This window comes from Crocodylus porosus, unplaced genomic scaffold, assembly GCF_001723895.1.
Source record: "Crocodylus porosus isolate Cpor-Errol unplaced genomic scaffold, CroPor_comp1, whole genome shotgun sequence".
In the NCBI taxonomy this organism is placed as follows: Eukaryota; Metazoa; Chordata; order Crocodylia; family Crocodylidae; genus Crocodylus; species Crocodylus porosus.
In genome coordinates, this window is record NW_017728907.1 from 10,217,308 (window position 1) to 10,230,609 (window position 13,302).

Below are 13,302 nucleotides of genomic sequence, written 5' to 3' on the forward strand. Positions count from 1 at the left end.
TCCACCACCACTCTGAGTGCGGCCCTCTAGCCAACTTGCAACCCATCTGACTGTAGGAATAGACACCACAGTTGCCTATTTTTTTTAGTGGGACCATTATTCCCCACTGTACAGCCAGCCCAGGTATAACGTCCAGCCCAAACAGGAAACACTGGGTTGGCAGAAGACTTAGGCAAGCCCCAAAGCTTTTAATTCTAGGCTTTTCTATCCTGCCCGGCATAGAATAAGAGCTAGGGCTTTGCAAAATGGCACTGTTCCGTTTTGACAAAATAGTGTTTTGTTTCTAATTTCGTTTAGATTCGAAACCACTGTTCTGTTTCATCAAAACAGTGATGCTGTTGCCTTCCCCAGCCTGATCCTAGCACTGGGGAAGGGAACTCAGCTCAGCTGGGCTGAGTTGCCTTCCCCAGCCAGATGGATTGCAGGGGTGGGGAGGGGAACTGAGCATCAGGCTCATTCCCTTCTCCAGCCCGATCCTGGGGAGGGAAACTCAGCCAGGCTGCTTCAAAACTTGAAACATTTTGAAACTTTCAGAATGTTTTGACTTCCGTTTTCTTTCGATTTCACTTTTTTGAGTTTGAAATGAGTCAGAACAGTGTTGAAACAAAACAGCTGGCAAAATTTCGCACAGCCCTAGAACTGCTCACCTCCAATCTTTCCCATTCCCTGGGGGTAGGCCAGCTGGTGGGAGTGACAGAGGAGGACATGGGACTAAGAGATGGTCCTGAAGAAAGCATGTCAGCGTGCCTTATTGGTTCAATGCTTTTCCTGACAAGGGAACTAGGATCCTTTGTGTTAGGAGCTCTCTCGGGCAGCAAGAGCTACTATAAAGATCATCCAGGAGTGAACAGGCCCAGGGTACAAGGTCTCAGCAACATGCAAGAACAAGAGTAGACAACATTTTTGGACAGAGTGCCAAAAACACCAGCAACCTTGACTGATGTTAGTGTGGCAGGGGTGCATAGCGTAGGAGCCACGAGGGGTCCGATCCTTGCTGTGGCAGCACAGATCTGGCCCCTTCCCTGCTGTCCACCCAGAGGCATGCAAGCCAACCAAGATGCCTTCACGTACCACACACTGGCACTGGTGCCAGGGTTGCCTATCTCTGTGCTAAAACCATCTGGGAGGCTGTCATCCCTCCAATGGGAAATAACTACCCCAGGATTTCACATTGAGTTCCAGCACTTCATGTGCTGCCCTGGCCAGCCTCAGCCTCTCAGATCTCTCAGGGTCACCTGACTTGGTCTAAAGAGGCTGGAAAGCTGTCCCTCACACAGCATCCCCTAGAGAAAGGCTATGGTCCCATACACTCCAATTTGGCAAGTTGGGAGTGAGGGAAGGAAGGGCACAGATTCCCTGAAACAAGATTACTTAGAGTGAGCCCTTATAAAGAAGGTTCATGCCCATTCCTCTCACATCTGTGGAAAGTCCCAGGAGTTTCCTCAGGAAACTGAGCAGCCTACTTGGACTATCAGGACAACTCAGGCTGATCCTGGCCCAAATGAGCAGCAGGGAGGAAATTCTTCCTAGGATCTGAGAGATGGTGGAGGCAGACAAAAAAAAATGAGTCTAAGTTTTGCAGGTGACAGAAGAGAAAGGGATGGTAAGCAAGGGAAGTTCACAGGCAAATCAGACGAGCAAAAACTTGGGGCTTCTCCTGTGTAAAGTATGGCAAGTGCCCAGCAACCTTTTGAATGTCCCCTCTGGACCTCTGCTAAGCTTGCAGACTAATGCCCCTGCCACAATGGTGTGGAGAGACCAGGAAGGGAGAGGCATTCACATGTTGACCACCTGTCCATGACTGGTGGTACTTTGACTCTGCAGGCCTGAAGCAAGGAACAGAACGGCCGCAGTAAAAGGCTGGAGGGAACAAAAGATGGGTGGAACCAGAGTACAGGAAAGAACCTAGTACCAAGACCCTGCACTGGACCTTCTTGCTGGACTGAAAAGGGGTAAGTTAACATCAATCCCACCGTGAGCCACTGTCTTGCCCCAAACCTGTGATGAAAGTTGCCTACAGCTTAGAGCAAGGCTTTCCACATACCTGGTAAGTAGGAGTGCACCAATAAAGATGTTTTGGGCTAGTACTGATGGCCAATTATTAATGAGCCGTATCAGCTGATACCGATCCGACTGCTGATATGCAGCCCAGCAGTTTGGAGAGAAGTGTCTGGCTGGTAAGTCTGTTGGACAGAAGGGGCGTAGGAGGCGCAGAATGAGGTCCTCAGGGTGAGGGAGGGAATGGGGCTGGGGCAGGCATGGGACGGAGCCACAAGCAGCTTGTCTGGGTACTGCAGAGGGGCAGCAGCTCCTGCCACTGTGCACAACCCGGGGGGGGGGGGGAAAACACATGTGCCCCCTGGATCTGTGCACTGTATGAGTGCAGGCTGCCCATGGCACACGAGGCTAGGCACGGCTCCAGGCTCTTCCCAGCATGGGGGATTGGGCTATGGCTGCACTGGGAGGTGCTACAAGGTGGGCTACAGCCACACAAAAATTTGCCATAGACACTACATAGCATCCCCTCCAGCACCACCACTGCCTGCCCCACCCCTGCTCACCCCAAACACAGCCCAAGCCCAGCGCATAGCTTTTATCAGTGACTGCCAATAGTGTCAGTTTTCCTTTTACTGGTGCCAAAACGATATGGACCGATGCATCGGTGGACCTCTACTGATAAGGAAAGCTTGAGTGTGACATTATTTGGGAGAAGCCCTTAAAACCAGCAGTCAGAGCAGCAGGCCAGGTGCTGCTGCACTGCATCATCACACCCTGAAGTGCTGTGTACCACTCTCTGCACCCACTGGGCATGCCAGGGACCATCTGAGCACCTGTCGTGCCCAGCAGGCCAAGCTTCTCCTTAAAGCAGGGAGGATGGTATGGCAATATTTAACCAGCTGCTTAAGGAGCAGGGAGAGCATAGAGAGGAGAGAGCAGATGAGCAGAGAGAAGACGTACTTGGCAAACTGGAAGATGTCAAAGACAAATTTCTCCATCTTAATACCATTGGGCTTGTCTGGCTGGAGCAGCCGCCCACTGACAACATCCACATGTGGGATCTTCTTCTGGGCCACATGATGCTGCAGCTGAGGCTCGTAAGTGCTGGAGGGACAAAGAAAAAGAGAAATCAGTCTCCTACACCAGGGGAGATCAGTTCTTGGGGTACCACTTGTACAGATGTATTTGGACACTTTAAAATGGCCTAAGACATAACTGACTTCTGGGGCAACCATGGGTGGGCATTTTTAGTCCCTTCCCCAAGACTGACATGCATACTTTGTTTTGCCTGAGGAAAACCAGAACAAATCCTTTAAGCCCACTCTCTTGCTTGCTACAAATGTAATTGCTCTGACTCTTCCTCTACACTGGCTCTTTGGGGTTGCTGGCTATAGTGCAGAGAAGGAAACCCAAATAGTGCAGAGCTTCTACTTCCTGGTAAGAGACAGGAGAGCAGAGTGAGCTGGGGGATGGAAAAAAAAGGGAAGGCAGACACAAGGTACCTTGTACTGGGGGAGGTAAGGGTGGATTTTTGGAAAGGAACCAAGTTCTTCTGTGGGATAGCACTTTGCCCCTTCCCCGGTTCTTGAGGGCTGCATAAAAGCACTCTAGGTCCAGTTATCAGCTTTCCTATGTTGCTTGACTGGCTGTTAATGCTTATCAACTGGGTTTTACTTTAAAAAGGCAATTTATTGTTCCAATTAACCTCCTCTCCCCTCTACCCCATGCTCATGAACCAGTGCCATTCTATTTTAAAAGAAAAAAAAAAATCAATGAACAGAAAACTTGACCATCCCCTGTCCTATCTGGTACAATTTTTTTTCCTAATTTTTGGAAGAGAGAAGAGACTTTAGGACACTGAGAACAAGAGCAAAAGTTCTAAAGGTTTATTCACTCTAGGTTATAAGCAAGGCACTTTCGCCCAGTGACCGTGTACAAATGCACTGAGCAGAAGATGGAGCTACACGACATAGGCCAATGCTGGAGTTCTTCTAATTAGCCTTGACAGCCTAAGAGAAGAGTCAGTTGTGCCTATTCCTTCTTGTTACGCAAAGCAGCTAGAGCTACCATCCATTTGGGAGCCAGGGAAGCATCACCTCTTCTTAGTACCTCAGGACAGGGTGAAGTCTCCCATTGTGCCCCAGGTACAGGTGCACACAGCTAAAGCAGAAGTGGACATGCACCTGTGAGCCAAGACATTACTTCATTAAGGATCTAGAGGGAGCAAGTGTCCTACCAATTTCAGTCAGCTGCTGCTTGCTGGTGGCTGAGAGATGGAGAAGTTTGAAAGCCCATCAGTTACAGCAAGGCAAGAACCCAGCAGAGGTTGTGGCCAGTTGCCATTTTACCTCAAATCACTTCAGGGTCAGAGCTGCAATTTCTGGTTTTGGTATGCTGGGAGTAACGACGGGGTATTTTGGGCCTTTTGCCTCCCAAAGGAAGCCTGCTTCCTGAGGAGTACCACAAAGTTCTAACCAGGGATATCATTACACACCAATTTAAAGAAGCCTGCTGCCTCAAACCTCAGCAAGGGGACTTGAGGGCGCAAAGCTCAAAAGCAATCCTGGTGGGAGCAACTGTGACAAAAGGAATAGAGGAATGACATACTAGAAACAGGAGGAGACACCGGGACACCTCCCCCTCCCACTCTCTTGTTCCATTTTGTGCCTCAGAAGAGGCCCAGTAAATTTAGAGGGAAGATGGTGAGATGCACACCCAAGAGGTTCTGCCAGACTGTGGTACTAACAGGCTAGCTTTGCAAGGCAACAGAGCACGTTGCTTTATGAGAGTGTGCTGTGTATGCAGCCCTTGATCCCAACTGGCCCATACTTGACTACATCTCGCAGGAATGCCACTGTGAAGTAGTGATTGGCGATGTTGCCTGCATTGAAGAGCAGCCGGCCATCAGGGCTACGTTTCTGTGCTGTGGCCAGAGAGATCTCGCTGTATTCCACCACCTGGTACACGCCATCGACTCTGCATACCACACCGACTGGCTCTGTGGGATTCGTCTTCTCCACCACCTGCCCAGAGAACATATGCACAGGCACACAGGTGACAAAGGTGCTTGTTTCAGTGAAGTCCCTGCTTAAAGCAGGTTAAATGCCACTGAGCAAAAAGCCGGGCAGGTATGGAACCTGATGCCCAGAGACTCTTATGCCTTTTAACCATAAAAGTCTTAAAGCAACATATTTCTCCTTTGAAGGAAGAGCAGCACAAGTCAGGCTCCTACTCACCCTTTATTCCCTGCAAGGGTTTCCCTGGCACCCAACCCTTCGGTTCCTTCTTCACCCCACCATTCCCCTGGTAATAGAGGATGTCACTCACAGGCATCTTCTGGTTCCCTCACAGAAGGCTGCTTCTGACAGCAGCTGTACCTTGGACACAGATCCTGATTCCATTTCTACATAGCAGGGGGCCACATACTGCATCCCCTCCTTCTAAAATGTTGTTAGGCATCCAGGCACTTTTGAGGCAAGGACAGAGGCATCCAGAGAAACATGAACAGGAGTCGGGAGGAAGGGTGGGGGGAAGGGGGTAGCACACCCAGCACCCAGGTCACATTTCTACACAGCTGAGCAGCTTGGGTGCCAAGCCCTGGAATTCTAAGGCATAAAGTTCAGCACCTAATGAACCACCAGCTTGCCACAGACCACAAGTGGGAAACTGTAACTTGAACATAGGGCCCATTTCATGGTGGTTACTAACACCTATACAAATGCTGCCTTTAGCGTCCAAAGGGGCAGGCAGCCACTCTGAGTCTTCTCCCCACAGCCTACCTCCATCTCATCCTCCCAATGAAATGCCTGGGTCCCTGCAACTAGGGAAATGGCTAGCAAAAAAACCAGGCAGCTCCCTTATTGTGGAGGGAGTCTCAGCAATATTCTAGCCTAACAGGAAGAGCTCTAAAGCCTGAGAATGTAAATGGGTGTCTAACCTAATTTACAAAATATCTAATATTCTGCTGTATTGATGAATGCGAGGAAAGGCCTCTTGTGAAGAAAGAGAAGAGCCTTCCAGGATACAGTCAGATATCCCACTTGCATGGCACTTCCCACCCATTGCCCAGACAAGGCTCTACAATCTGCCCAGAACCTTGCAATTAGCTTCCTTGTCAGCATGAATCCCACAGGCAACTAGAAGTCTCCAATTACTAGTGATTATAGGTAATAAGCTAGTGCTGTTGCTGAGGAAACTCCTCTGGCACCACAAATACATTCTCTCCCTAATAAAGCAAATGCATCACTGTCACAGGACATGGGAAAGCCAAGTGTCCCAAACTCAGTGCCAAACACCCGTAGCAATGTCCAAACATGCTATACTGGATGCACTGAAATTCTGTCACTGATGGCACTTTTTAACAGGAGAGGAAAGCTCAGTGTAGGTGGGAGTAAGCCTTTCCATTAGTTTGAAGCAGGGTATGCTGATTTTGCTGGAAGTTTACAGCCACAAGCTAAAAAGAGGGCAGTGCCCACACAGGCTTGCACTGGTTTAACAAAAAGTAGGGGGAAAGGTATCAAAATAACACACTGTGTATAAACCTCAAGCATATGGGAAGCTGGGAGTAATCAGGAATCGCTACCTATAGATGCCCACTGATGCACAGGACAATGTTCTACCACAGTAGTTCTGAATAACTCTACCTACAACAGGGAATAGGGTCTATGTTTCCCCATGAGAACATTAGCAAGAAGACTAAATGACTGATAAAAGTTAGTATAGGTAGAGTACAAGTGGATTCAAGTAATCAGACCTACTGAGACATGGGGTCTAACCTCATAATCCCAGCCAGCCCTGGAGCAGATTGCTTTCAACAGCATAGGGCAATAGGAAGCAACGCAAGAATGCTGCATAAAAACTGCATGCTTTGCTTTTCCAGTATGGACTGCACATGTTGCCTGGGAGACCTGTAGTAGTCCAATAATGTCCAGACTTCCATTACAACCCATCTGCCCAATGTTTATCACTTTCTCAAACAGTCACTCCCAAAGGTGAAGGTGGAGGAATTTTTCCCCTTTTCAAATATGGAAAAGAAAAAACAGATGCCTTTCCATGTAGCCATTGGTTAACCTTCACAAACTGACACCTTTTGAACAGCCTCACTAGCCTAGAGGCCATAATTCTGTTTCTGACCCAAAAAAGTATGAAATAGTGTAATTCATCAATCAATCAATAGGCTCCCTTAACCACATAGGTGGGGGATTGTGCCACTGAGTTCCTGTATTAGCATACACATCTGCAGGGCTCAAGTGCTGTCAGCTGAAGCAAATTATTTTGCTCAAGGAGGATAATGAATACACTACATAGCTAGGGGAATTTTGGCAAAATGATTCACATGTAATTTTGAGGTTTGGGTTTCACCAACACAGTGAAATATGTTCTTATGAAACTAAAGTTCCTCAGAAGCTCTGATGTCAGATGCCCAGTATACCAACATGTTTCTTGGTAGGAGACATCTAGTGGTTATCAGAAAAGATTCACTGAAAGAGTTTTTCCAAAACTGCTTGGATTAGGGCTGTCCAATTTACCAGCTGGGGACTACATGCCATGGAAAGCGGGGGAGGGGGGTCAGCATGGGCAGGAGCCATAGCCCTCCCTCATCTCCCCAACTATAAGCTCCCTTGGCATCACATAGGTGGACACCCCCCCCCTCACTGCATTAGATGGGCAGGCAGGCAACACTCCCATAACCTCCTTGGCTGCAGACTCCCCCAGCACAGCAGGCTGCACTGTAACACCCTCACTGCCCCACCCAGCCCCTGTAGGGAGAATGGGGAGGAAGCCTAGAGACCTCAGCTGCAGCAGTAGCCCCCAGTGATAAGGACCTCCCCATGGCCAGTGGCTCCCAAGGGGGCTACAGATTAACCCCTCATACAGCCAGCAAGCCACCAGTTGAACATCCCTAGGTGATTTTCATGCTTATTTCCTATTAATTTAAGTGAGAATAGTGAAACAAAACTCTTTAGGGCACTTAAGATTCTCATAGGCCTCAACCTCTAGATCTATCTGGGATCTTAAAACCTTTTCGTTTTAGCATGTGCCTTAGGATAGGAGAGGCATGGAGATATGCCTGCCAGATCTGTATATGCATGCACTGCAGCTTCTTGTTTTTTCAAGCTTGCTGGGTACTGACAGTTGCAAGAATCCCTGCTCCTCAGGCCTGTCAGTGGCCCATACACAATACTGGCATGTGCAGGTAGCTGTCACACACACAGCAGGAATCAGCATTTTGGTTTGTAGGTACCAACTGGAGGCCTCAAGACAGTGGTTCTTGACCTTTTTAGACTCGAGGCAGCCCTCTGAAAGTGCCAGCTCTTCATTTTCACTTGTTTTCTGACTACAGAAAAATTATAGAGCGTTTTTTCTATTGCAAAGAACTTGAGACATACAACAACAGGTCAGAATGTTTATAACACTGTGGATTTTTATTTGAAGTCTCTGGGTTATCTTGAGTCATGTCTGTACCACCTAACAGTGTTAATATTGCACAGCACCTTGTGTCACCTTTGAAAAACTATCAAGGCACTCCAGGGTCCCATGGCACCCTGCTTGGGAATCAGTGCCCTAAGACATGGACAACAGTGACTGAAACAGATGTAGTGACTTGCATTTAGATACTATAATTCAGAGAGGAAGTTACATTACCAGGCTGTTAGGCCCAGAACAGCCACTTTGTTTGGTTCCTAATTCATAGATTTCATAGACTTTAGGGCTGGAAGGGACCTCGGGAGATCACTGAGTCCAGCCCCCCACCCAAAGGACAGGAAGTCAGCTGGGGTCATAGGATCCCAGCAAGGTAAGCATTCAATTTGCTCTTGAAGGTGTTCAATATAGGTGCTTGAACCACTTCCGATGGCAGGCTGTTTCAGACCTTGGGGGCTCGGACAGTAAAGAAATTCTTTCTTATGTCCAGCCTGAAATGGTCTGGCAGTAGTTTATGACCGTTCAACCTCGTCATCCCTTGGGGCGCTCTGGTGAACAAACATTCCCCCAGATCCTGGTGGTCACCCCGATAAACTTATGGGTGGTCATCAGGTCACCCCTGAGCCTGCGCTTTTCCAGGCTAAAGAGCCCCATGGCTCTCAGCCTGTCATCATAAGGTCTGTTCTCCTGACCTCTGATTATGCGCATGGCTCTTCTCTGGATGCTCTCAAGCTTTTCCACATCCTTTTTGAATTGCAGGGCCCAAAACTGGACGCAGTACTCCAGCTGAGGCCTCACCAAGGCCAAGTACAAGGGGAGAATGATGTCCCGGGATTTGTTTGAGAAGCATCTATGGATGCTTCATCTTGTGGTCAATGATGACCCCCAAGTCTCTTTCTCCTCCCTCCCACACCCCAACACATCCTGGACTCACTACAAGAACTAGTATTCTGCTCCCTTTCAGTCCCTTTGCCCAGCTGAAGGCCACAACTGGTGCACTCTGGCTGTTTCCCTTGCAGCCACCCCAGCTGCTCTTCTCACCCAAAAGAAACATGATGTAGAAGACTCTGCCTGTTTCTCCAGACGGAGAAGCAGGCGGTTAAAGCAGTCCAGCAAGTGTGCAAGCTAAACTGCCAATTACAGCATATTCCATGGCCCATCCCCCTCCCTCACCATAGAAGAGGTTACCTTTGCACCACAGTCTGCTCCTTTCCGTATGCAGAACCCAATGAACCTGGGGTCAGCCACCTTCACCAAGATGTTGTCAACACAGTACACGTGGATGCTCCCGATGCCTCGCTTTTCCATGTCCTCCATGATACCGTGGGCCCCGAGAGCTCGATACAGCCCTCCATTGCCATCTGGTAAGGGCGGGGAGGGGTGGGAGGGGAGAGAAGAACATATTAATGCACCAGAACTGCAGAGAGGAGGAACAAGACTAAGCTCAGGAAGCTTGTCAAAGCCCCAGCAAGTTGTCCTGTGCAGCAGTCAGGTCACAGTGTTGACAGAAGCTGCTGCAGAGAAAAGAACAGATGCTAGGAAGGACCTCAGCTTGGAAAGCCTGTTCTACCCGCTACTCTGTGACATCCTTTCCACACTCTGCCCTCTGCTTGCATCTCATCCTACCCCTTCGCTCAAGCCAGAAGGTAAGCAACAGACCCCTCCAGCAGATGCTCACATGTGGCTAGCCAGCCAAGTGGCTAGCCAGTGAACGAGTGCTGGAGTATGCCTACTCCAATAGAGGGGAGAGAAGTACAGCTGTAGCAAAAGCAGCGAGGAAAGACTAAAAAGGACTTCTGAATAGGAGAGGGAGCTTTGCAGGGTTAGTTTTCATTTGGTAAATTACCAAACTGGGACAAAGAGAGCAGCTCAGTGAAAAGTGCACTCGTCTCTTCCAAGGGAAGCAAGACTTCAGCGCCATGGAGGATTGAACTATAAGGCTAGAGACAGAAGTTACACATACACCAGTTTAAGTAATCAGAAACTGGTTTAGACCTGTAACAACTGAAGTTCTGTGCACATAAACTGATTTCAAAATGGCTGAAACTAGTTGAAAGAAACCTGGTTGAATGTCATATATGTCTTAACTGACTTAAGTCAAACCAGTTTATGGAACTTCTGTCCCAGACCTCTTCCTAGTTCAAGTTAAATCAGTCCCTCAGCATCCCAGGATGTTTTACAGCCCTGGGCTGTGCTGTGCTGTCTAATTGAGCATGGCAGAGTTGGCCCCACCCCTCTGCCCTCTAACCAGAACAGCCAGGGGTGGCTGACAAGGGGGTGGGGGTGAGAAACCCACTGCATTGGCCTGAGCTGGTCTGCCTAGACAGGGTGGAACAGCTCCTGCCAAACTTTTCCCCACTGCAGTGGAGGGGGTGGGTGCATGGGACAACAGGCTCAGGTTGAGGGGAGAGAGGGGGATTAAATCTACCTGTCTCCCTTCTCCTACCACAGCAGAGGTCTTCTAGCTGGGGTCCCATGCCTGTGGGAGAGGGGAAGCAGGGGAAACTTAATCCCCCTCCCTGCCCTCCACCTGAGGCACTGCCCAGGCCACCGGCTGGCCAAACCTGGCAAGGGCTGCTTGCCCCTTCCCCTTCCAGGCACACCCCAGCTGGGGTCCCTGCAGGCCAGGGAAGAGGCTTAAAGCCCTCCCCAATCTTACTCAGTGGCCTGCCAGGGCCTGGCCATGCACTGCCCTCCCCACCCTCAACTCAGCTTCCCTCTAGCCTTCCTGCCCCTGGGGAAGGGAAGGGAAGGGAAGGCTTGCTCTAGCACCCCCCAGCTTCCAGCCTGAGCCACTGCAGGCACGTGCCTATATTTCTGGAATCAAAAATGAATGTCTGTTCACTTGCTTCTCAGTTCAACCTACGCAAATTGAACTATGCAGTTTAGCCCAACAGTCACCATCAGTCAGAAGAACTAGGAGAACCCAGGTCTTCATCTCTGACTCTTTAGTTCTCCTGGATAGCATGGAGAGCCTCCAACAAGCAAACAAGATTACACAAGAAGCCATCTTATGCAAAACTACCCCTCCTCACCAGGGACAGGAAGCCAGGTGCTCTGTACCACAGAGAACTCCAGCATCCTGCCTAACCCAAGTCTCCTGGCTCTGTTAGCAATGTTGGTCCTTGGGGGACAGGGATGGGGGGAGAGGAGTAGAGAAGATTGCAACAAGCAGATACACAGTGATTATATAAACTGTTCAAGTGGCTTGTAAAAGTCACATGTCTGTCAGCTCATAAAGCAGGCATTTTCTGCTTTTGCATGGACACACCCTTTTGAAGAAAAAACAAACATTATTAGGAGCCAGCCCCAGGAGTTTAATATGGTTTGCTCCTATTTTTTCCACCCCTCTGCATCTAACTTTTAGTTGAGAGATGCTCTGGGGTAGGAAGAAGCGACTGTCATTCGACAAGCTCATTTCCTCCCACTTGAGCTACTTCACTTCAGCATTCCCCCCTCTGCTTAATATCAATTACCAAACCTGGGACACTGCCAAACCCACAGGATTTGTGTTTAAAATAAGTCGACCCTGTATCTAAAATATCAGTAAGTTGCTTGCTGTGTCTGCCCAACAAACTTGGGCTCAGCTTTCACCTAACTTCAGCCTTCCCCACTTCAAAGTCTCTCACCCCTTCACTCTCCTGATCTTGCCTCAGAGGACTCCACTACCAGTTATTTCAGTGCCCCACTCAGAACCCTGACAAGTGTGGTCTGGATGAAACCATTACCTTCCCCTAGATCCCTTTAACAAGTTTCCAGAAGCACAAACCTGGTGCCATGGAAACTTTGCTCTTTTCTTCCAGAAGAATTTTCCCATCAAACCCCATGGCAGGCAGCATCCCCTGCTGGAAAAAGACCACATTTTCCTTCTTTAAACCAAAATACTTGTGTTTCAAGAAGAACTCCTTTGTGGATTCTATTGTTCTGCCGCTTGTCATGATGTACCTGCCACAGCATGGAGAGAAACACAGAAGAATAAGGACACATTTGACCAAGGGCAGATGTAGCCCAACACAAACACGCAGGATTTCTATATGGAGCAATGCAACCTACGTTGCTCCCCACACCCCATGGCTCCTTTTGAAGCATATGACAAGTACTCGTGGGACAACCCTCTCAATCCCCCAGTGGGAAACTCATCATCATAATGGAGCCCCAGCTCAGTTCTAAAGGATCCTGACTCACAACAATATTTAAATGGCAGCAGCGAACCACTGACCCAAGGGCTCTATAAAGCCTCGTGTCCAGCAGTGCTTGTCAGAATGGGGTCATGTCAGGGAGTTCTGAAGCCAGCAGGAAGGTATAGACAGACTGTGTGTCAAGAATACAAAAACTGCCATAATGGGTCAGATCAAGTATCCCTCTAACACAGTATCTTGCCTCCAATGGTACCAACCACTGGGCAATTTATAGGAAGAGAATAAGAAACAGGGCAAGTGTAAAGTGATCCCTGCTCAGTTATAGTCTTGCAGTCATCTGCAGTCCTAGAGTTAGGGACATGCTGGGCACAAGGTGACATCTGGGATTGTGGTGTTTAATAGTCCTGTATGGACTTCCCCTGCACAGAGCTGTCTAATCCTTGTTGGAATCCCATTACATTACTGACCTCCACAATATCCTGCAGCAAGGAGTTCCACAGGTCAGTTATGGCACTGAAGGAACCCCATTATTAGGGTATCTACCAGGCAAGATGTGATTAAATTCGGTGTGCTGCTGAAGACTAGCCATGATCTAAAGCTCCCCTTTCTGCCTCCTAGGAAGGGGTTTCCACCTATAACCATATCACTCAAAACAGAGCCAGGCTTATTTCCACCCACGCCCCACGTGATTAGGTATAAGCTGTGAAAACTGAGCACAAAACGTAGCTCCCTAAAGCACCCA

The 13,302-nt window shown here is 48.9% G+C and overlaps 1 protein-coding gene across 3 annotated transcripts in view; it reads right to left on the reverse strand.

Annotated features, from left to right (window-relative positions):
* The window catches only part of UAP1 (UDP-N-acetylglucosamine pyrophosphorylase 1), a 32,863-nt gene that overhangs the window by 10,154 nt on the left and 9,407 nt on the right, over positions 1-13,302 (reverse strand). For all 3 annotated transcript variants that reach the window (XM_019530723.1, XM_019530720.1, XM_019530722.1), the window contains 4 exons: positions 12,191-12,366; positions 9,610-9,782; positions 4,828-5,021; positions 2,959-3,102 (listed from right to left, as the gene is read on the reverse strand). In XM_019530723.1, coding sequence (XP_019386268.1) covers positions 2,959-3,102; positions 4,828-5,021; positions 9,610-9,782; positions 12,191-12,366 — 687 coding nt within the window. The remainder of the gene's footprint in view (positions 1-2,958; positions 3,103-4,827; positions 5,022-9,609; positions 9,783-12,190; positions 12,367-13,302) is intronic.